The sequence below is a fragment of the Colobus angolensis genome, unplaced genomic scaffold, assembly GCF_000951035.1.
Source record: "Colobus angolensis palliatus isolate OR3802 unplaced genomic scaffold, Cang.pa_1.0 Scaffold32, whole genome shotgun sequence".
Classification (NCBI taxonomy): Eukaryota; Metazoa; Chordata; class Mammalia; order Primates; family Cercopithecidae; genus Colobus; species Colobus angolensis.
Window position 1 is genome coordinate 9,732,965 of NW_012116488.1, and position 22,052 is coordinate 9,755,016.

Genomic DNA, 22,052 nt, shown 5'->3' on the forward strand with positions numbered 1-22,052 from the left:
TTTTCTTTGTTAAACTTTGCAGCACTCCCCGCATACTGTAGATCCATGTCTGTTTCCCTGTTTGACTTCCTTCAGGAGGGCAAGGGACTTAGGGACCTGGGGCCTAGCACAGTGCCTTGCCCAGAGTCAGGATCAGCGAATGGTGAATGAATGAATGAGTGAGTGAACCTGAGCTGTCATCTAGTCCTGTCTGCAGGTGAGGAAACTGAAGCCCGAAGAGGGGAAATTCTTTGCCCAAGATCACATGATTACTACTTACGGATGTCCTTTATTCAATGTAAGCTCATGTTTTCTTGGTTTTAGCAATACTTGTAATAATTTTTAAAATATAAATATATATAAAATAAAAGTTCAACATTGATTGAATATTTCCTATGTGGAGACTCCTCTGCTAGGCACTCGACAACACTCTTGGCCACTGTGTCATGGTTCCCAAACTTGTCTGCACATTAGTCCCCTGGGGAACTTTAAAAATACACCCCAGGGATTGGGATTTAGCTGGTCTTTGGTGTGGGCTGCGCTTTGGCATTTTTGAGAGATCCCGTGGTTCTTCTCATGTGCAGACAAGTTCTGAGACCCGGTGCATTACACTGCCCTGCTCCATTCACCAGGGCAGGGGGACATTCACATTCAGTATCAGCCAGGGTAAGTAATATTCACATTCAGTATCAGGCAGGGTCTCAGCAAGAGATGTGACCCCTACCTATGACAGGCAGATGCTAGGAAGGAAATACTCAGCACATGGTGGGCAGCACAGGGTAAGGGAAGCCCACAGGCACCTCGTGGCTGTCTCTGAGCCAGGTGAAGACTTGGTAGCTCTTCTGTAATCCACTTTCAGCTTTGGGCCTGCCTTGGCCTCAAAGTCATGTGAGCCAATGGCCATTCCTCACCTTTTGTGGCTCTCCTTGTGGGAATGGGATTAGGATGCCCCTCCTTCTTCATCCATCTCTCAAGAGACTGAACACCAGGCACAGCCACAGTCCTGAAAAGACTAAGGGAGCAATTCCGAGAACTTACAGCTGAAAGAGGGCTGCCCGACTGGAGCTATGACCCTAGTTGCAGGGAAGGAGCCAGAGGGATAGACCCCCACCCCCACTCTCCTGCCCTCCCATCTCCTGCTGGAGCCTCCCATGGGTGGAACCTGACTCATGCCCAGTCCATAAGGCGCAGGGTCCTGGGCAGAGGGCAAGGTGGAGAGGGGCAGAAAAGAGGAGAGTGAATCTACTTTGCCTTGTTCATATTTGTACCATTATTTGTATTTTGCAGATGATACAACTAAGGCTTAGGTTAAGTAACCTGTCCCAAGCCACACCATGTACTTGTTAAGGAATACGAGTCACTAGTGACAGCTAGATCCCCAAATCTCGGCAGCTTAACAAAAAGAGAGTTTTATTTCTCATTTCCAGAAAGTCCAGTTGGCATTCTGGAATATCTGAAAGCTCTCCTTCAAGCAGTGATGGAGGAGCCCAGGCTCCTTCCATCTTGTGGCTCTGCATCCCCTGGAACCTCAGAATCCCCAGCTGGGATCTCTGCACAGGAGAGACAGGAGGACCCCTTTTATGGCCAGGACATAGCCAGGGAGACAGGAGCAAACATCACTTATGCCACCATTGGCCAGAATTCTGTCACATGGTCACAGCCAACAGGAAACACAGGTAATGGAGTCTACCTGTGTACCCAGGAAGGAATGAAAGTGAGGTTGGTGAGCACCTGGCCTGACTGCTACCTGCAGATCATAACCAGCCCATTTAGACTCTGAATGCAGGAAATCTGACTGCAGATCCATGTGCTTACATGCTCTATTGGAATAACATTCTGCTGCACTCGAAGATAATTTGCTGTTGCCAGAGTTAGGATTTTTTTCCCCTGGGCTTGTGTATATCCCTGAAAGCAGTTCCACACAGAGCAAATCCCATTCAGCAAACATCTGCTGGTGAATGGGGCAGGGCAGTGTAATGCACCCGGTTTCAGAACTTGTCTGCACCTGAGAACCAGGGGATCTCTCAAAAATGCCAAAGCTCAGGCCACACCCAAGTCCAGCTAAATCCCAATCCCTAGGGTGTATTTTTAAAGCTCCCCAGGGGACTAACGTGTAGACAAGTTTGGGAACCATGACACAGTGGCTAAGAGTGTAGATGTTAGAGTTAGGATACTTGGGGCTGAACTCAGGCTCCATTACTTCTGATCTGTGTAGCCTTGGGGAAATTACTTAACCTCTCTGTGCTTTAGTTCCCTTCTGTATAAAATAAGAATACAATTGGTAGGAGGATTCAAGTGCTTTGAACAGTTTCTCTCTGGCACACGGTAAGTGTGATGTAAGACTTAGATATTGTTACTGTTTTTTGAATGCCTACTGTGTGCAAATGCCTGTGCTAGAGAGGAAAGAGATGGTCCTTGCTCCCAGGGAGCTCAGAATCCAGTGAGAAGACATCAAACTCTCCACACCATGGAAAAGGCAAAAGAAAAGAAAAAAAAGAAAGATGTCAAACTCTAATATGCAAGGGACGAAACACAGTTAATCATGCCAGCCATTTGTTCCTTACAAATGTAAATCAATTTGCTTTGCTCCCCAAGAGATTTGAGTGGCAGTTCACAATGCTGACGAAAGGAACATACACCACTGAGAGCAGTGTGAGAGTTGGAATTCCTGCTTTTGAAGACACCACCTGGTCTCCTGTTTCTGGGCGTCTGGACTTCTGCTTCCCCGGCATTTAACACAGATCTGGGGTGGCATCGGGGTAGGTGGGGGAGCCAGCTCCTTTTTAGCCTGATATTTAGGATTGCCTGCTTACAAGGAAATTTGCTCTTAGAGATACAAAAATAAATAAATAAAAATAAATTTCAAAAAGGGTGTCGGAGGCCAAGTTTTTTTGGGATTTGGAATAACTGAGAGAAACGAACACTACTGCATCCTTACAGTAAGAGTTTCTAAGCCTACCAGAAGAGGACGAACCACTCTTTCACATTTGGATTCCACTGAGGTATAGAGGAAAACGCAACTGCTCAGTGCAAAGTACTCACCTGACTTCCAGAACTCTGAAGTGAACATTGTGTCAGCCCAGATGTGGCCCAGTTATTTTCAGTGATGGAGACTTCAAGGCAATCCCTCCATAAACTGTTTAACATTTAGTAAAAGATGAGTGAAAAAATGCCAACATCTATGCTATTTTCAATACAGTATCAACGTTCTAATGCTGTAGACAGAAATCCTCCTTCCATTAATAACGAGCACTTCAAAGGCCAAATACAGTTTCCCTCACGCCTCCATTTCAGTTTAAAATACACTAAAGTGAAACTTTAGTTGTATTTGGCCCCTTCAACTCCCACTCTTTCAGGACTTAACTATTTCTTCACACCAGATTCCGTTGTAATTTCTTCCTAATTGTCCATACCTGGTTCCGTTTGGAAAGCAATCTTCACGTGGCCCAGGTGTTGTTTCCATTTTCTTTGGTGCCGATGAACTGGGATTTCAGCCAACTCCCCGCCCTAAAGGTTCACCTTGAGCCACTTAACTTTGCTGCTTCTCCATTTCTGATAAGTATATCTGATGGATAAATCACTATAAGGGTAACACTGTGTCTACGGGACACCATTTGAAATTTGGGTAGCTATTGTCAACTGCCTTCCCATAGAAGTTGTATTTATTGACATGCCCACAAAACAGGTTTATTATCTTTTTAAATTTTTTTTGAAGATATCTTTAAATAACACCCTTCAAGAGGCATCGTTGCCTCGTCCTGTTTCTGTGTTCTGTTTCGCTTTGGAATGGATCTGTAGTGACCCCATGTAAGGGCTTGCTTTGAAAGAAAGTGTGTGCAGAATGTCTGGGGAAAGAGCAGTCTGCCCTTGATGCCAGCAGGGGGCGCCCGCTCTCTTCTCAGTGGAACTTTGGTTTGGAAATCACCCCCTCCCAAGCATGGCACCCGAGCCTGTGCAAATTCCGACCCCACGCGCCGTGGGAAGGACTTGGAAACATCCTAACTATCCTAATTCTTTCACGAGGCTTGTCGGTGACAGCTTCCTCTTAGTCAAGGACACTGCGTAGATTAAAAAGAAAAACATCACGTTATTCCATGATTAATTTCTCCCTGTAAACATGGGGCTGGGGGCCAGCACACCAGGCCCTCTCTCGACATGAAAATTGCCCCTGGTAGCACTTTCACGGCAGATTGATAAAGCCATATTTGGGGCATGAGAGAATAGAAATGTGCTTTGTATACAGATAAAGAGCTTCTGTGGCCTTCTCTGAGGGATGTCTACAGATGCATGTGAAATAGAAGCCTGTGGAAGCTTCTCTGCCAGATCTCTCTGCTGGAAATGCAGCCCCCCACCCTCCCACTCAAGGTGGGATTAGGGTGAGGCAAGTGAGGCTCTCACCTGGGCGCAAAGTCTAAGGCGGGGAGCACATCTGTCATCAAACAATAATGCAAAATTTAAAAAAAATCAAAATTAATGCAAAACATCCATGATGAACAAAACCTCAAAAGTTTAAATAAAGACATGATTTGACATGGCATCTCCATGCTTGATTTGCTTCCCTCAAGGTGACCCTGGTCCCATTGGATCCTGATTGTTCTAAGAACGATTGTTCATGATGGATGAATCCCATTCTTCCTTTCTCATCCCTTCCCAGTCTTACATTTTCCCTGCCACAAGGTTGGCTGTAGGACAGTGAAGGGAAAATCACACTGGAAGAAGCCACTAGGCATTGGCTGGGGTGTGTTGTGAAACACCAGGGAATGACACCAAAATCAATAACAGCGACTTGTTCGAAGTTGATGCCACGTATTGCACTCGCAGAGAGATTCTGCTCTAGGGATGTTAGCAAATACTTGTATGTGCAATGCATGCCAGAGATGGTTCAGACTGATTGTGCATGGTTGGCTATGTCATCATTCCAGCTGCTGTTCGTGCGATCCTCCTGCTCCCCTGCCATCCCATCAGCGCCTGCCTCCAAGCCTCCCTTTGCTCACTCTTTCCTTCCCAGCACCACGGCCTCCCTCCTCCATTTCGTAAAGTCCAATTCTTCACGGGCTGAAGTCCTATAAATAAGTACCCCCATTTTTCTAAGAGAAAGAGAGTGAGTTGGATTTTTTTAATTATTATTTTCTTCTTTTCTTTTTTCCCCTTACACCCTGTTCCCCACTTCCTACTTAGCTCTTTAGAAATGCAATTTATAACCTTCCCTTCACCAGACACTCACTACAGGGCAAGCTTATCTAACCATGTACTTGCTTAGAAGCTCCAGAGCCTGGCACCTCTCCCATCAGGAGACTGCCTCGAGAGACATTAGTCAATTTACAACGTCAAGTATGCCTGCTAGGAAACTCTCTCCCACCTGGACAGTATCTTGAGACAATGGGCCACGTTACAACCTAGTTCTGCTCTGCCAGATGGTTGAGCAGGCACCATTACAGGCAGAACTGGAAGAATCACGTTGACCCCACCTGCCGGCTCCCTCCCCTACATGCCATTCATGCCAAGTCCCACTTTAACAGCCCCTGCTTTCTGCCCCAAAAGTAAAGTGGTACCCTTGAGGCAGGAGCTTGTACTTCTTCCCCTAAGTGAAGCTTTGGAAATAAATCACTTTCTTTATACTAGGCCTTGCTCTTGTTAATTGGACTCTGCCAGTGGCAAGTGACTGAACCTGTGATTCGGTTTCAGTCCCACCACCTCCAAGAAGTCTCTCCAGACAACCAGGCTTTCCTTGAGGCTATTGTTGAATAACTTGATCAGAGAAGCTAAAATGTGGTTCTCAGCTGGGGAAGGGGGTGATTTTGCTCTGTAGGGGACATTTGTAAAGTCCTGAGACATGCTGCTTGCCACTACTGGGAGAGGAAGGCTGCTCTGGACGTCTAACACATAGAGGCCTGGGATGCTGCTAGACATCCTGTAATGCACAGGACAGCCATCCGTGAGAAAGAACTATTGAGTCCAAAATACCTATAAGGCTAATGCACCCTACATCAGAACTCACTAAGATATTTATAAGGATTTTGTGAAAAATCTCCCGTGAATCAGATTTGTAGTTCGCCAGTAAGCTTTCTCCAAGGAATAACAGATATTTGAAACTTGCATCCTCTATAGTTGGAGAGAGACAGGATGATAGGAGCTGGGGTGTGAAGACACTCCTGTTTTCCCTCATGAGTTCTGCACCAAAGAGGCAGATGGTGGAGTCAGGGCACAGGGCCTGCACTCTCCTCTTTATTACTGGTAAGGGCTAGGTTAGAAGGTATCACTCAGGCATGTGACTACAAAATGGACTTTTTGATGCTGAATCCCAGAATCAGGCCTGACTTATGAAGGCCCAGGCAATGCTGATGACTTCTGCACTAGGGCAGAGCCTTTAACTCTATGCTTACCTTATGGACAAGAGAAGACCAATCTGCAGTCAGGCACTTCCCAAAGAGTGAGAATGGAGGAAGGAACTGAGCTCCACAGGCCAGGCCCAGTTCTTTTTTTTTTTTGAAACTGGACAATCAGAAGAGTCCAGTTTCTTCCAGGGAGAGGAGTCAGGGGTGGGGAAGAAGCCAAGGGTTTAGGGAGCAATCCCTCTTCATCAAAACCTGATGAGTCAGACAGGATGAGCTGAGTTCTGCTGCAGTAACAAAACCGTCGACTCTCTGTGGTTTAAAACAACAAATGTTTGTTTTCTTCTCACCTACATGTTTGATGTAGGTTGGTAGGGAACTTTGCTTTTCCTAGTCACTCAGAGGTTCAGGCCGATGAAGTCCCCAGATCTTAATGATATCACTATCTTAACATAGCTTTTCAGGTTTTTCTACAGCAGAGAAAGAATGGAGGTCTATGATCTTGAATTTTCTTCTGCCTAGAAGTGACCCACAATTTTGCTTACATTGGCCAAAGCAAGCAAGAAGCCATTCTTAGTCTCTATAGGGTGAGGAAGTTCAATGCCTTCAACCTCCTATTTTTCAGAAGAAGAGGAGAACTAGAATTCTCAGTGAGCAGTAGTAATGCCTCCCACAGAAGAGTGAGGAAGAAGAATTTTCTGCCCTTCACCACTTCCCAACCACAAATCAACATTGACCAAATGGCACTTCTATTCTAAAGACAAGCTGCTCAGGAACCATTTTCTAGGGAGCACTATGCATGGCTACAATACTCAGAGTAGAAGAGCTGGCACTTGATTCCAGACCTCACACTGATGAAGTTGCTCTGTCAGAATGCAAAGCATTCTGGGCCTCAGTTTTTCCATCTGTAAAATGGGCATGATGAGCTTTTTCACGTCCTGTGAACTCACTGAAGGTGGGATTTTTATATTTTACTTTTACATGCCATGTATTGGACACTCAGTAAGTGCTGGGCACACAAAGCCATGAATGAAGAAGCTGCTTTGATTCTGTCTTAGATTGTGGAGGTCAGGGTTGGGGTACTCCCTAGTCTGCCATCATTTCACCTAACCCATTAGTGTTTTTTTTGTTTTTTGTTTTTTTTTTTTTTTGAGACGGAGTCTTGCTGTGTCGCCCAGGCTGGAGTGCAGTGGTGCGATCTCAGCTCACTGCAACCTCCACCTCCCAGATTCAAGCCATTCTCCTGCCTCAGCCTCCCGAGTAGCTGGGACTACAGGTGTGCACCACCATGGCCAGCTAATTTTTGTATTTTTAGTAGAGATGGGGTTTTACCATGTTGACCAGGCTGGTCTTGAACTCCTGACCAGTGATCCACCTGCCTTGGCCTCCCAAAGTGCTTGGATTACAGGTGTGAGCCTCTCTTGGCCCCATCGGTGGGCTTTAATTCCATCTGATGTTGACCTTGTGTTGCTGCAGCCTCCTGCCCATTCTCCAGAAGCAGAGTGACTAGCTGCCTGGCTGCTGATCACAGATTCATGAGTAAGCCCAACTAAGACCAGTAGAAGAACCACTCGGCTGAACCCAACCCAAATGGCCAATTACAGAATTATGAGTTGAGGTGGTTATTTTAAACCACTAAGTGTGGGGGTCGTTTGTTATGCAGCATAGATAACTGATACACTGTGCAAGCCATCATCCATATTCTAGTGAAAGTGATCTCTCTGAAATGCAGTTCCAAATATGCCACTTCCTTGTTCAGTCTTCACTGACTCACATGGCCTAGAGGGCAACAGTCACTCCTTGGGATTGGCATACATCTTCCAGCCCTTGATTTTGTTGACTGAGAGCTTGGGTGAGGGAAAGGTTGCAGGTGGCCAACACCCTCGTTGTCCTACTTAACTTTAAGATCCAGCTCAGGGAACCCCCTTTCCTTCTGGAACTCCTTGCAGCAGAATTCGTCACCTCATGACGAGACATCTAACACTGAGGAATGATCTCTTTTCTTTTCTGTCTCCCTTATATGCAGTGAGCTCCTCAAGGGTGAGTGTGCAGTAGATGCTTCCTGGATTCTTTTGCAGGCTTCTGCCAAGAGATTGTGCAGCTTTGCTGGGCTCCTCCAGAGACCGGGAACCCACGTAATTGAAGGCCATCAGTTCTATCATGGGACAGCTCTGCCTGTCAAAGAGCCCTTCCTTAAATTAAGACAGAATGTGTTTTTCAGGAATTTTTTTCTCTTTGGTCCCTTTGGGGTAACACTAAGTGCATTTGTTCCTCTCTCTGCATAAGTCGTATCTTCTGTGGTAAGCCCTCTGCCGCCGGGTGTCTGGAGGGTGTGCTGTTGTGTCCTCTCACCAGTCTGATCCCTGTCTTTGGAATCAGCCAAGAACTGGACACAATACTCCAAATGGACCCTGTCCAGTGCTAAATTCATGGAATATCACCTCCCTCATTTTAGAGGCTATACTCATTTTAATGCAGCTGAGAGCTGGCAGCTATTTTGGCAGCTACAGTACACCAAGCCCCTTGTTGACTGAAGCCCTGAAATGTCTTGCTGTCATACTTGCTGCGTCCCAACTAATCCTTTCTGATAGTTTTCTGTCCCCTGAAGCTCCTGGAAATTAGGCTTGGCTTCCTGTTTACTGCCTTAAACACAACCCCGGCCACAGGGAGTCTCTGCCACCATCAGGGCCACTCAAATGGGATCCCTGGCACTCAGGCCTCTTCTCTGACCTCAGCCTGAGACTGAGACCTGTCACAAGGGCCCAGCAGGCATCCTGGGTCTGAACAGAGCCCTTCAGCAGGAGCCCTGCTTACTTGGTGACCTTGGACAAGTCTGCTTGTCTCTGGACCTTGGTTTCCTCATCTGTAAGGCAGAGTGGGTATAACTTAATTATGCATTCTTTTTAAGGTTTTTAGTGGGTTTGCATACAGTGATAAGAAAGATGCCTTGTACTCATTCTTTTTTTTTTTTCTGAGACAGGATCTCACTTGGTTGCCCAGGTTGGAGTGCAATGGCACGATCATGGCTCACTGCAGCCTCGAACCCCAGGCTCCACTGATTCTCCCGCCAGTCTCCCAAGTAGCTGGGACTACAGGTGTGCACCACCATGCCTGGCTAATTTTTGTATTTTTACTAGAGACAGGGTTTCACCGTGTTGCCCAGGCTGGTCTTGAACTCCTGGACTCATGTGATCTGCCCGTCTAGGCCTCCCAAAGTGCTGGGATTATAGGCATGAGCCACTGTGCCTGGCCCCATTATTCTTTATTCAGTTTCTCCCAATGGTAACATCTTACACAAGGATGGTGCCATATCACAACCAGAAGAGTGACATGGACACCATTTTTGGGATTTTATTCAGACTGCTTTGACATGCACTCATTTCAGTCATAGTTAAAGCCTCTTCTGCTCATAGGAGAAAATGGTTGTTGGTGTTTGCTGGGGTGGGTCCTGTCCTGGTGTCTCACACACGTCTTCGATCTTCATCTTGTCCTTTCTCGCCTTTCCTTCCCTTTCTTTGCTCATTACCTCTTTCCAAAAAGGGAATAAGGCAGCCCTTTGGGTCACTTAATTTTCACAACAACACAGTGAGGCACTGCTCTCCTCATTCCCATTTGACAGATGGGATGCCGAGTTTCTGCGGTCGGCCAGGCTCATGCGGTGGTGGAGAGAGGACTGGAACACTGGCCTGCGTGACTCTGAGCCCTGGGCCTTTAACCGGCTGCACTGTGCACTGGGCAGCCCCGTGGTGAGGCCCTTCTTTGGCAGGGGCCTGAGCTCGAGGGATCCAGGGACGCCTGAGGGTGCTGAGAGGGAATCAAGGGGGTCTGGAGAAAGGGGCTGGGCACAGGGAAAGAGAATGGCAGGAAGGAGCTGAAGGTGCACAGAGGCCAGAGGGGAGCTCAGCCGGAGCCAAGGGCTTGGATCAGCCCTGCTTGGATGCCCAGGCTCCTGGGAGCTGTGGTGGGAGCAAGGGTGGGGGGGAACACTTCCCAGGGCTGCTTCCGACCTGCTCCTCGTCAAACTTGTGACTCATCTCCGGAGAACAAGAGCCTGCTTGCGGCCATTGCGACATCAGGGAGTTTCCCCAAGGCAGGGATTTGGAGGGCCTTAGCACCACCCACTCCCCATGATGAATTATTTGGAGGGCCTTAGCGCCACCCACTCCCCATGATGAATTATTTGGAGGGCCTTAGCGCCACCCACTCCCCATGATGGATTATGTGGAGGGCCTTAGCGCCACCCACCCCCCATGATGGACTGGGGTGATGACGGGGTAGGGTGGGGGCAGTTTTCTTACTTTCCCACTGCAGGGAGCAGTGAAGGCCACATATGGCATCTGATCACGCAGTTCTGGAGCCCAGGACAGACCCCAAAGCTGGGAGCAGACTGGAGTGGAAGCTCCTCTCCTCTCTCTACTTGGCCCTTCTCAGGGAGAGAGTGGAAGCCCATAACGGTGCTGGAGCTGGGGACGCTGGAAGACTATTTGCTAATTCCTCCCTCCACCCCAGGTGTTAGCACCACAGGTATGGCCTGGGCTTGGCGCCATGTGGAACACGCCAGGTGAACCTGTCGACCAGATCCGTGGGAACTCAGATGTATTACCTTTTCCCACAGCATCGATCCTTTTAGTCAAGGCAGAAATTTCTCCTTCTGCAAATGAATAACTGGCCTTCGCCACAGAAGGGCGACAGAATTCTACGGTATGGGTTTGCCGGTGTCTCTCCCGCTGTGGGGCCATTTGCTGGGCTTCGGTAAACGTTACTTAGTGCATCTCATAAATCAGGGGTCTGACTTCTCAGAATGTGGCTGCAGCCTACCGTTGAATTAGATCCTGTGAGCAATGCTGTCTGGTTTCACTGGCCAGCACATTCTCCTCTAGTGTGGGATTGGTTTTTGCAAGCCCTAGAAAGGATTTTGATAAGCCGCCAGCTTCGGGCAGGCTGAGAAACAAGAAAGGAGGGCATACGTGGGTCAGTTCACTCGGAGTAGACGAGGGATCAGGTATTATTTTCCCTTTCCCACTCTCTATTCCTGCCTATTTTTGCCACTTTGCCACAGAGCCTTTGCCCAATGAATTCCTGCCTGGGGGCTTGGAAATCACATTGGTGTTGGAGTCAGATGAGTTGGGTGAATCCAGCCTCTGCAGTCTGAGCAAGCACTGCCTTCCTTAGCCTCCTCTTCCTCACCTAGAAAGTGGACGTCCTGAAACAGACCTCACAAGGGAGTCAGGTGATTAAATGAGATGACTGAGCCTATTGCTGTGTGTGGTTGCTGTGAGTCCTACTGGCTGTACTTGGGCAGGTCTTACTGCTCTGTTTCCTAGACTGCGCAAGAAGAGCTGGTCCGGATCAGGGGCTGCAAACCCAATCTCCCATAGCTGCCACGTGTGTGAATCTCATGGGAGGGCACCCTGTTCACCGGGCTTCTGCTACGCAGCACCAAAGAATTGGAGCTCTGGGGGGACCCCGGAAGGTTAACTCCAAGGAGCCCAGGGATGTTCCTCTCTTTTGTTCACTGCCATATTCTCAGTGTCCACAACAGTGTCTGACAAAGTAGATGCTTAATAAATATCTGCTGAATGAATGAAATTGAATCAGTGTTGCTGGATCTTCCAAACATTCAAGAGAAACTGGAAAGCTGGCTCCTTGTGGGGAGTTTCAGTACTGGCAACCAACTCAAGAGCCTGGGAGCTTGGAGTTCTAAAAAATGCCATGTGGTCCAAATTAAACACATGTGCAGGCTGGATCTTGCCTGTCGGCTCAGCTCCAGGCCTTCTGACCACACTCTGCTCTCCAGAAAACCTGCAGGGGCTGCAGCACTGATCACAGGGTTATCACTGATGAGGTCCCGGTGGCCCAGCCGCTGCCAGCCTCTCACACCCTGTCTCCAGGTTACAAGAACATGGCATTCTTTCCATTCCTGGAATGAATGAGTCTTTGCTGCTGTTCTATGAGGACCAGCCCTTCCCGTGTAGCTGTGGGGACTGCCATTCTCCCCATTCCCCCAAGTGTCTTGGAGTCCAGTCACTACACCCTCTCCCTGACTCCATGGAAACTGACCTTGGAATGGCCTCTTGGCCCACAGACTCTCTGTGTTCCGCCTGCCTGCAGGGGCCCAGTGGAGGGCCCACCCACCACCTGACCTCTCCATTCGCTGACTGTGTTGTCTCCAACCTCCTTCTTCTTCCCTCTATTTCAGCCACCTGGTGTCAGGGATCTATTTGATCCTTGTCATCTCCTGGGATGGCTCTGCCTCTGGAATGTTCTATTCAAACATTCCTGCTCTGTGGCTATGACTTCCTCTCTCTCTTTTAATGAGACAGGGTCTCACTCTGTCAGCCAGGCTGGAATGCAGTGGCACAATCTTGGCTCACTGCATGTAGCCTTGACCTCCTGGGCTCAGATGATCCTCTTGCCTCAGCCTCCCAAGTAGCTGGGACTACAGGTGCACACTACCACGCCGGGATAATTTTTGTATTTTTTGTTGAGATGGGGTCTTGCTATGTTGCCTAGGCTGGTCTCGAACTCCTGGGCTCAAGCCATCCACCTGTCTCAGCCTCCCAAACTGCTGGGATTACAGATTGCACCCTTTGTGGAAATCAGGCTCACGACTGACTCCCTTCACAGTGTACAGCAGATTGTGCCCAGCCCTTCTTCTCTTTCTTGCTCTGTCACCCAGGTTCTCTCATTACACCCGTCCTTTAACACACTGATCTCACTTCACTTCTTTCTCTCCCTGTGCTCGTTTCTTCCTTCTCCATTATTCCCCAGAGTCTGACCAGGATCCCCAACTCCCATGACGTATGGCCGTCTGTCTGGCTAAACCCTCCTCCAGAGCAATCCTTTCCTGGGTCTGTCGAGCATTATGAGAGTAAATTCACACAACACAGCCATGCTTTACAGCTTCAAGGGGGCCCTCAAAGCCCCCTGGAGCCCACCATGCTTCCTGGGTGAACTATCTTTGCCAGCTGACCATTGTGGACCCAGCCTGTCCATTCTCCTCCAGCCCCAATTCCCTTCGTGAACTCCCTCGTCCTCTGCCGTCCTTCAGCCTCTCCCTCCTAACCTGTAACCCCACCTGCCTCTGGGCCTACTTTGTTCCTTCTGTCTGGAACACTCCTTTCCCCCATTTTGCTTGGTCATCTTCTCATTTTTTGGGATTCAGTTTATGTGTCTCTTCTTCCAGGAACCCCTCTATAACCATCCCTCCCAGCCACCCAGACTGGAGCCCTGTTCTGGTTCTCATGGCACCCCTCACCCTGATGAAGGCGGGCACCCTGCTCTATGACAATCTCTTAATTATTGTCCTGGTTGCTGTGAGTCCCTGGAGGGTAGAGACACTGTTAGGTCACCTTTGGGTCTCTCGTAGCAAGACCTGCACCAGTGCCTTACACATTCAACAAGAGCATGCACAAGCATTCTTTTATGAGCAGCATCCCCTTTCCCGCCTCCGCCAGCCCTTCCTCCCTGTCTCCACGTATCCAGATTGCACCCTTTGTGGAAACCAGGCTCATGGCTGACTCCCTTCACAGCGTCTTCTCTGCTAACCTGAGAGGGAACCCATCCCCTTTCTCTCTGAAGGAGAAAGATGCTGGATCCGTGGTGTGCTCAAGCAATTTCTCATTTCATTTTTTATAAGATAATATGTAGATGTATGTAAGTTCCTCGGAGATAGAACTTCTAGCTGTACCATCCCTGTATTCCTGGCAGTTAGCCTAGAAAGCTTTGAAAAGACAAATGGAAGTGTAATAAGAGAGGCCATTACCCAATACTTGTTATCTGTTTCCTGCTGCTGCTATGACAAATTACCAGAAACTTGGTGGCTTAAAACACAAATGGGACCAGGCGCAGTGGCCACGCCTATAATCCTTGCATTTTGGGAGACCAAAGTGGAGGATCACTTGAGCCCTTGGGTTTGAGACCAGCCTGGACAACTCAGGAAGACCCCATCTCTACAAAAAATAGAAAAGTTAGCCAGGCATGGTGGTGCACACCTGTAGCCTCAGCTACAGGAGGCTGAGGTGGGAGGATCCCCTGAGTCTGGGAAATTGAGGCTGCAGTGAGCCGCGATTGTGCCAGTACACTCCAGTCTGGGCGACAGAGCGAGACCCCATCTCAAAAAAACAAAGCCAAGCCAAACAAAACAAAACAACAAAACACAAATGTATTCTCTAACAGTTCTGGAGGCCCGAAATCCTAAATCTGTTGCCCTGGGCTGAAGACAGGGAGTTGGCAGGACCCATTCCTTCTGGAGGCTCCCAGGGGAAGCCATTTCCTTGCCCTGCACAGCCTCTAGAGAGTGCTTGCAATCCTTGGCTCACAGTGGCCGCCCTGACTTCCTATGGCCTCTGCTTCCAGAGTCACATCTCCTGACTCTGAGCCTCCTGCCTCCCTCCTATAAGGACACTTGTGATTCTATAAGGCCAACCTGGATAATTCAGGATCATCTCCCCATCTCAAGACCCTTAATTGGGTAACAGCTGTAAAGTCCCCTTTATCACATAAAGTAACATTCATAAAGTCCAGGGATTAAGTACCCCCCAACCAACGGGAGTAATTATTTCGCCTACCACAATAGCATTTATTGTGTCACAAAGAATTGATAAGAAAGTCAGGCTTCTTGGTTCAATGCTGTTTTAATTCCGCCAGAAAAGTTGGAAGATTTCTTTCCTGTGGGATGAAGATATTGGAGCAAGACTTTTAGGGGTGCATTGTTTATAAAGTTCCCAGACCTTGGTCCTGAAGAGCCGGCCCACAAAGACATAAATGACTGGATTCAGGGAGCTGTTGGTGAAGGCAAAGAAGTTGGCCAATTGCAGGCCCAGGTCAATGAAGTCCTCCCAAAAGCAGCCTCGGACCGCTTGCACCTGGAATAAGAATTCCAGGAAGGCAAAGAAGTGGTAAGGGGCCCAGCAGACCAGGAAGGCCACCACAAGCGTGAGGATCAGTGCTGTGGTCTTGCTATCCTTGCGGCCCCCGCACCTTGTCCTGCTGACCTCCTCCCGCCCTCGCAGGGAGGCCAAGATGTGGTAGTTGAAGAAGACGATCGCAGCCAGTGGTAGGAGGAAAGCCAGAATATTTAACTCCACAATCCTTGCGAAGTGCCAGGCCTCATGGGGGAGGAGCAGGATGCAGGCGGTGATGTTCAGATCTGGGACGGCTTGGATGGATCGCAGCAGGAATGTGGGGATGCTCAAGAGGCCCCCCACAACCCAGATGAGCACACAGGTGACCCGGGCCTGCCTCCGCCGCTGCCGCCTCCGGCTGGCCATAGGGTGCACCAGTATGCAGTAGCGGTCCTGGCTGATGGCCACCACCAGGAAGATGCTGATGAACAAATTGGCCTTGATGACCCCGTTGATGACACGGCACAGGAGGGCTCCGAAAGGCCAGTTAAACTGGTTCCAAATGTTCTCTGCCCAGAAAGGCAAACCCAAGACAAACACCAGATCAGAGGCCGCCAGGTTGGCCAGGTAGATTTCTGCCACGTTCAGTCGCCGCCTGGGCAGGAGGAAGACCAACAGGACGAAAAGGTTCCCTAGGAGGCCGAAGGAACAGATGGAGATGATAAATGTCGGCAGCACTCTGTGCAGCAGGTCCCAGGCTTCCAGAGCGTTGTCACAGGCTGTAGCATTTTGAGGGAACAGCTGGCTCTGGTTGGAGGACTGCAGCTCTAGAGGGGGCCAGGATGCCATGCACAGTGACCTGAAATGAACAGCAGGTAGAATAAAACAGGAAGTGGCAGACTACAGCCTATGAGCCAAACCAGCCTGTCACCTGTTTTTGGACGATAAAGTTTTATTGGCACAGAACCACACCCATTCATGGACACATCATCCACGGCTGCGTTCATGCTGCAAGGGTGAGTCGAGTGCTCGTCACGGAGACTGTCTGGCTTGCAAAGCTGAAGATATTTACCATCGGTTCCTGCAGAGGAAAAGTTTGCTGACCTCTGGTTTAAGGGATGGTGCCTGAGTCCAAATCCTGGTACAATCACTCAGTGTGAGCTACTTAGACCCATGGACTTTCACTTTCCTTTTTAAAGATTGGAGAGAATCGTGCCTCTCTTGTGGGATCATGGGAGGGCTGTTGTTAGGATCTACAGGGTGCTTAGCTCCGTGCCTGGCATAGAGGAAAGACTTTGGAAGGTAGTGATTAGTCTTAGTAACAACTGTACTATTATTATTATTATTGTTACTATTAGGGTTTTAATGGCATTTAATGAGCATCTACCTCACACCAGCCCCTTGCCAGGCACTGGAGATATGCAGGACAGAGTAGCCCCAGCCTCATGGGGCTGCAGACATGGAGGCAGAGGTCATGGCTTGAAACAGAACTGAGGGAAGCCCGGGAACAGCAAAGGAAGCTGACCTGTTGTGGCTGGGGCCAGTGTGGCGGAAGGGATGGGGGCAGTGCTAGGAGGTTCCTTTTATGGGCCTGAAAAACATGAGTGCTGGCCAGGTGTGGTGATTCACACCTGTAATCTCAGTACTTTGGGAGGCCAAGGCAGGTGGATCAGATGAACCCAAGAGTTCAAGGCCAGCCTGGGCAACAGGGTGAAATCCTGTCTTTACAAAAAAATACAAAAATTAGCTGGGCATGGTGGTGCACACCTGTGGTCCCAGTAACTCAAGAGGCTGAGGTGGGAGGATCGTTTGAGCCTGGAAGGTCGAGGCTGCAGCCAGCCATGATTGTGCCACCGCACTTTAGCCTGGGCCGACAAACTGAGACCCTGTCTCAACAACAACAACCACAACAAAAAAAAAAAAAAAAAAAGAGAGAGAGAGAGAAAAAAAGATAAAAGAACAAGGAAAGCATGAGTAATAAATAAGGATAACAACTACATTTGTTAGATCGTCTTAATGGTCTCTGTGTTCCAGGTGCCATTCTAAGTGTTTCACATTTAAGTATTTTCTCATTTAATATTCCTAGCAGTCATTCAAGGTAGGGGCCATTGTCATCTCCACTTGGCCAATTAGAAAATTGAGTGCTGAGACCCAGAGTCACCTGTCTGAGGTCACACAGCTGGTCAGTAGAGCCTGGATTCAAACCCAGGCAGTCTGATTTGAGAACCTGATTGATAGCCTGTGCTTCTTTCTGCTCTCTTCTGCTGCACCTGTCCCTGCTCGGTGAAAGACAAAGCCAGGCTGAGAGAAGTTAACCAGCTTGTCGGAGAAGACCTAGGTGGTGTTTATAGTGCTATGCTAGGAACTTTGGTCTGCATGGGCCCCAGAGGCCGTGCTCACAGCCATGCAGCTGACTGGCCTCCTACGCTTGCTGGAGGAGCTAGAGCTGGTGGGCACAGTGTACGCTATGAACTTTGGTCTGCATGCCCCCCGTAGCTCACGTTCACAGCCACGCAGCCGACCTGCCTCCCATGCTCCCACGCTGAGTTTCACCAGGAGAGGGATAGAAAGCTCTGTCTCTGTCCATAGGGAAGACTGTGTCTCCCAGCCCTCTGTGGTTCCACAAGGGGTACCTCCCATCCTGTGCTCATGGCTTTGTGGCCTCCTGCCCGCAAAACCGGCCACAGCCAACTCAGGGACCCACAGAACACTATCCGCAGAGTGAGCAGCTGCCTACACTGTGGGATTTATGAGGCTCCAGACGATCTTCAGAGTCTAAACATTCTTCCACAACTTGGATAGGTTAATATACACCCAGTGCTTAGCAGCGTTCCTGACTTATTGTAAGCACGTGGCAAATGTTAGCTGTCACCATCATGATTGTTATTATTGGGTGATGCCTGAGATTGCTTCAACTCCGCAAAGCCTCACAGATACCAACAAAAGCTATTGTGTAGCAGAGAATTAATCCTGGAAGAGCATATTTGGCTGTGTAACCTCGGGAGAGTCAGTTCATGTCTCTGAGCCTGACTTTCCTCATCGAAGGAAGACACGATGTCCTCAAGAGGCTCTTCTAGCTGTGACAGTCTGTCATGTCACGTGGAGTTATTCACACAGGGGTATAATTCACTGGTTCCTCCAGTCATTTATTTGTTGAACAAGTATTTACTGAGAATGTACTATGTGCCAGGCACTGTTCTAGGTATTTAGGACAAAGCAGTGAATACAGCAGGCAAAAACCCCTGCTCTCAGTGTGCATATAAGCCTAGCAGGAGGAAGGAGTTGATAAACAATACACACACTAAATAAACATGCTGGCGAGTGACAGCTGGGGAGAATAGCAGTGCAGGTGGTGAGAAGCGATCAAACCCTAGAGGTGTTTTGAAGGTAGTAACACCATGATTTTCAGTTGGATCTGGGTGGGAGAAAGGAGAAATCGGACAATGCCAAGGTTTTTGCACTGAACACCTGGAGGTATGAAGTTGTCATTAGCTGAAATGAAGGTGACAGAATGAAGATGAAGCAGTTTTTTTGGGGGGGTGGGGAAGATCAGGAGTTCAACTTTGGAATTGTTAAGGTTGAGATGTAAATTGGACATCACATGGGGACATCCAGTAGGCAATTAGATAGACAAGTGTGGTATTCAGGGACAAGATCTGGGATGATGAGACATGACTGGGAGTTGTAACCACAGGAACGGCATTTAAAGTCACGCGGCTGGATGAAATCACCAAGGGAGAGAGTAGATAAAAGAGCAGAAGCCGCAGAGCTGCCAGTTGACAGATCAACAGGAGACAAGGGAAATTACAATTTGGTGGTTGTGAAATATACATGGCACATGGAAGCTGAGCAGTCCCCACTCACAGTATAATATGGAGGAGGCTGGAGGCTCTTGTTACAATAGTTTGGTCATTTTTTGCAGGGCATAAATCCAAAACTATGTTTATTTTATCATTTGGCAATACTTAAAGAATTTGCAATAAACCTTTTTGGAGTGATGAGCTAAAAAACAAATGTTTAATGGAAATTTAAGTACTGCACTTCTGTTGCTCAAGGAAGTTGCTGATGAGCAGATAGCTTGCATAGAATATTTGTTGACATCTGCATCACTATGGGGTCTGTAGCAATTTCACTGATTGCAAGAAAACCTGACACAGAGCTGCTACTTTAGAAATTAATAATTTTAAGAACATTGCACCAGGCCAGGCACGGCGGCTCACACCTGTAATCCCAGCACTTTAGGAGGCCAAGGCACGTGGGTCAAGAAGTCAGGAGTTCAAGACCAGCCTGGCCAAGATGGTGAAACGCTGTCTCTACTAAAAATATAAAAATTAGCTGGGTGTGGTGGCAGGCGCCTGTAATCCCAGCTACTCGGGAGGCTGAGGCAGAGAATTGCTTGAATGTAGGAGGCAGAGGTTGCAGTGAACTGAGATTGTGCCAGTGCACTCCAGCCTGGGTGACAGAGTGAGATTCTGTCTCAGAAAAACACAAAAAAACAAAAGAACATTGCACCCTAAGACATGGTTCTCATCCATGTAGTTGCAAAAGATGCTGATATAAGATCATTCTGAGAGGCATGACTTTTCCCTTAGCTCAAACGACTATTCTTTAAGTTAACTCAGCTCACATTTAATTCCAGCTTTTCTTGTGCATGTGCAACAGTGGAAGTGATGGCTGACTGTGCATTGGCTCCATAAGAAGAACGTCATAGAAAGCAAAATGGTGCCCGCTCAACACCAGTATCCTCAGACTCTTCAGACAGAAAAGCCTATCAATTCCAATCACAATTCATTCTTTCATTCAGCTCATGGAAGCAAAGCAGGGCTTTGCAACATTCATTCTGGCAAAGTGAAACAACTGACTTTTTGTGAATGCTATTTTAAGTTGTTTAAATTTTCCACATTGGAAATAAAGTCATTGCATTTTTGTGAGGATAAAACACAAATTTTGGTGGAGTCCAGTGTCATGGTAACAACAATATTCCTACTAAATTAAGACACTAATGAAACAGAACTGTGACTGGAACAGGTCATGGTGCATACACAATTTGTTACTGCATGTAAATAAATGTCAATATTCTATAAATAGAAATAGATGTACGTGACAAAATTTATAAAATGTTAAAACATGTGCACAGATTTACTGAACTACAAACTTGATGTGATAAAGTTGTTCATGAATTTTTTTAAAAACTCGACTTTCACATGTGTTTTCTCTTTTATTTTCCCATTATCAATCAATTTTGGAGGACATTGAATCTCAGTGCCCTAAAACGTTATTAAATAGTGTGTTGAAATAGATCTCTAAATTTTTGTTGAATTTTGTTCCAAATCAGTTGGAAATATTTAGTCAAGTTATTCAATAAATAGAGCACCAAAACATCAGCTTTCAAAGCTTTTAGTGAATTATAAGTATTGAAAACAAAGCTGGTATGCAGAAAAATTATAAAATGTATCAGAAAATAATCAAAATCAAATGCTGTACAAGAGTTAATTTTGAAATTCTAAAATGAGCTCTGGAATATTTCAGTTTGTGGGAAGAATCTTTTTAATTGGATAAATTCATGTTCTGTACGGAAATGAGATGAAATTGAGAAAATCAGTGACTTGTAGTATCTGAATTTGACAAAACATTCAAAACTTATAAGTAGGTACAACTTATTTGAAAGGTTTAATCTGGTAAAAAAAAAAAAAATACTTGTGGGCTGGGCATGGTGGCTCATGCCTGTAATCCCAGCACTTTGGGAGGCCAAGGCAGGTTGATCACCTGAGGTCAGGAGTTCAAGACCAACCTGGCCAACATGGTGAAACTTCATCTCTACTAAAAATTAGAAAATTAGCCAGGCATGGTGGCGGGCACCTATAATCCCAGCTACTCAGGAGGCTGAGGCAGGAGAATTGCTTGAGCCGGGGAAGCAGAGGTTGTGGTGAGCCGAGATAGTGCCACTGTGCTCCAAACTAAGGCACAAAGACAGCACCTGTGAAAATATCTGGGCTAAAATATTTATGCAATTCCATAGGCAAAGAATTGGACTTGAGAACAGTGTCTGCCTGGCAGAATTTGCTGAGAGCTTATCACTCAGAACCTGCAGAGGGAACATTTTCTCAATATATTCTGGTTCAAGAGAAGAGTCAATTGAAGGTACTAATTTAAATTTGTTAATTGTAAAATTTGTGGAAAAATGATTTCAGGCAATTATATGGAAAAATTAAAAATAACAAGACCATACTGAAGAAAATACATTATTGGGAAAAATGCCAAAGACATGGTATCAGTCAGGTACAAGAAACCGTAGCATGTGAATATGCAACAAGAAAAATTATTTTGCTTATCTTATTTATTTATTTTTTGAGACAGAGTCTGGCTCTGTCACTCAGACTGGAGTGCAGTGGTGCAATCTCAGCTCACTGCAAGCTCTGTCTCCTGGGCTGGCACCATTCTCCTCCCTCAGCCTCCTGAGTAGCTGGGACTACAGGCGCCCACCACCACGCCCGGCTAATTTTTTGTATTTTTAGTAGAGATGGGGTTTCACCATGTTAGCCAAGATAGTCTCTATCTCCTGACCTCGTGATCAGCCCATCTCCGCCTCCCGCTTATCTTATTTTTAAATGTTCAGTTAATTAACACAAAAATGTTTTATTTTGCTTTAATATTCATAGGTGCATGTATATGTATTTAAATACTTTTTTGAAAATAGTTTTTATCTAGAACTACTTTATAACACCATCAATATAATATAACAATTTTTGTTGGATTTTTTCCTCCCTCCCTCCCTTCCTTCTTTCCTTCCTTTCCTCCTTCTCTCCTTCCATCCCTACCCTCCTTCCCTCCCTCCCTTCCTTCCTTCCTTCCTTCCTTCCTTCCTTCCTTCCTTCCTTCCTTCCTTCCTTCCCTC

The 22,052-nt window shown here is 47.3% G+C and overlaps 1 protein-coding gene across 3 annotated transcripts in view; it reads right to left on the reverse strand.

Moving 5' to 3' along the window:
- Positions 1–10,718: 10,718 nt before the first annotated feature.
- BDKRB1 (bradykinin receptor B1) overlaps positions 10,719–22,052 on the reverse strand; it is a 27,420-nt gene continuing 16,086 nt past the window's right edge. For 2 of the 3 annotated variants that reach the window (XM_011951500.1, XM_011951499.1), the window contains exons 2-3: positions 16,925–17,043; positions 14,929–16,016 (exon numbers count right to left, since the gene is read on the reverse strand). In XM_011951500.1, the coding sequence (XP_011806890.1) occupies positions 14,948–16,006 (1,059 nt within the window). In that variant the 5' untranslated portion in view covers positions 16,007–16,016; positions 16,925–17,043 and the 3' untranslated portion in view covers positions 14,929–14,947. Of the gene's footprint in view, positions 11,253–14,928; positions 16,017–16,924; positions 17,044–22,052 lie in introns of those variants that run through there. The other variant, XM_011951501.1, reaches the window with a different exon arrangement.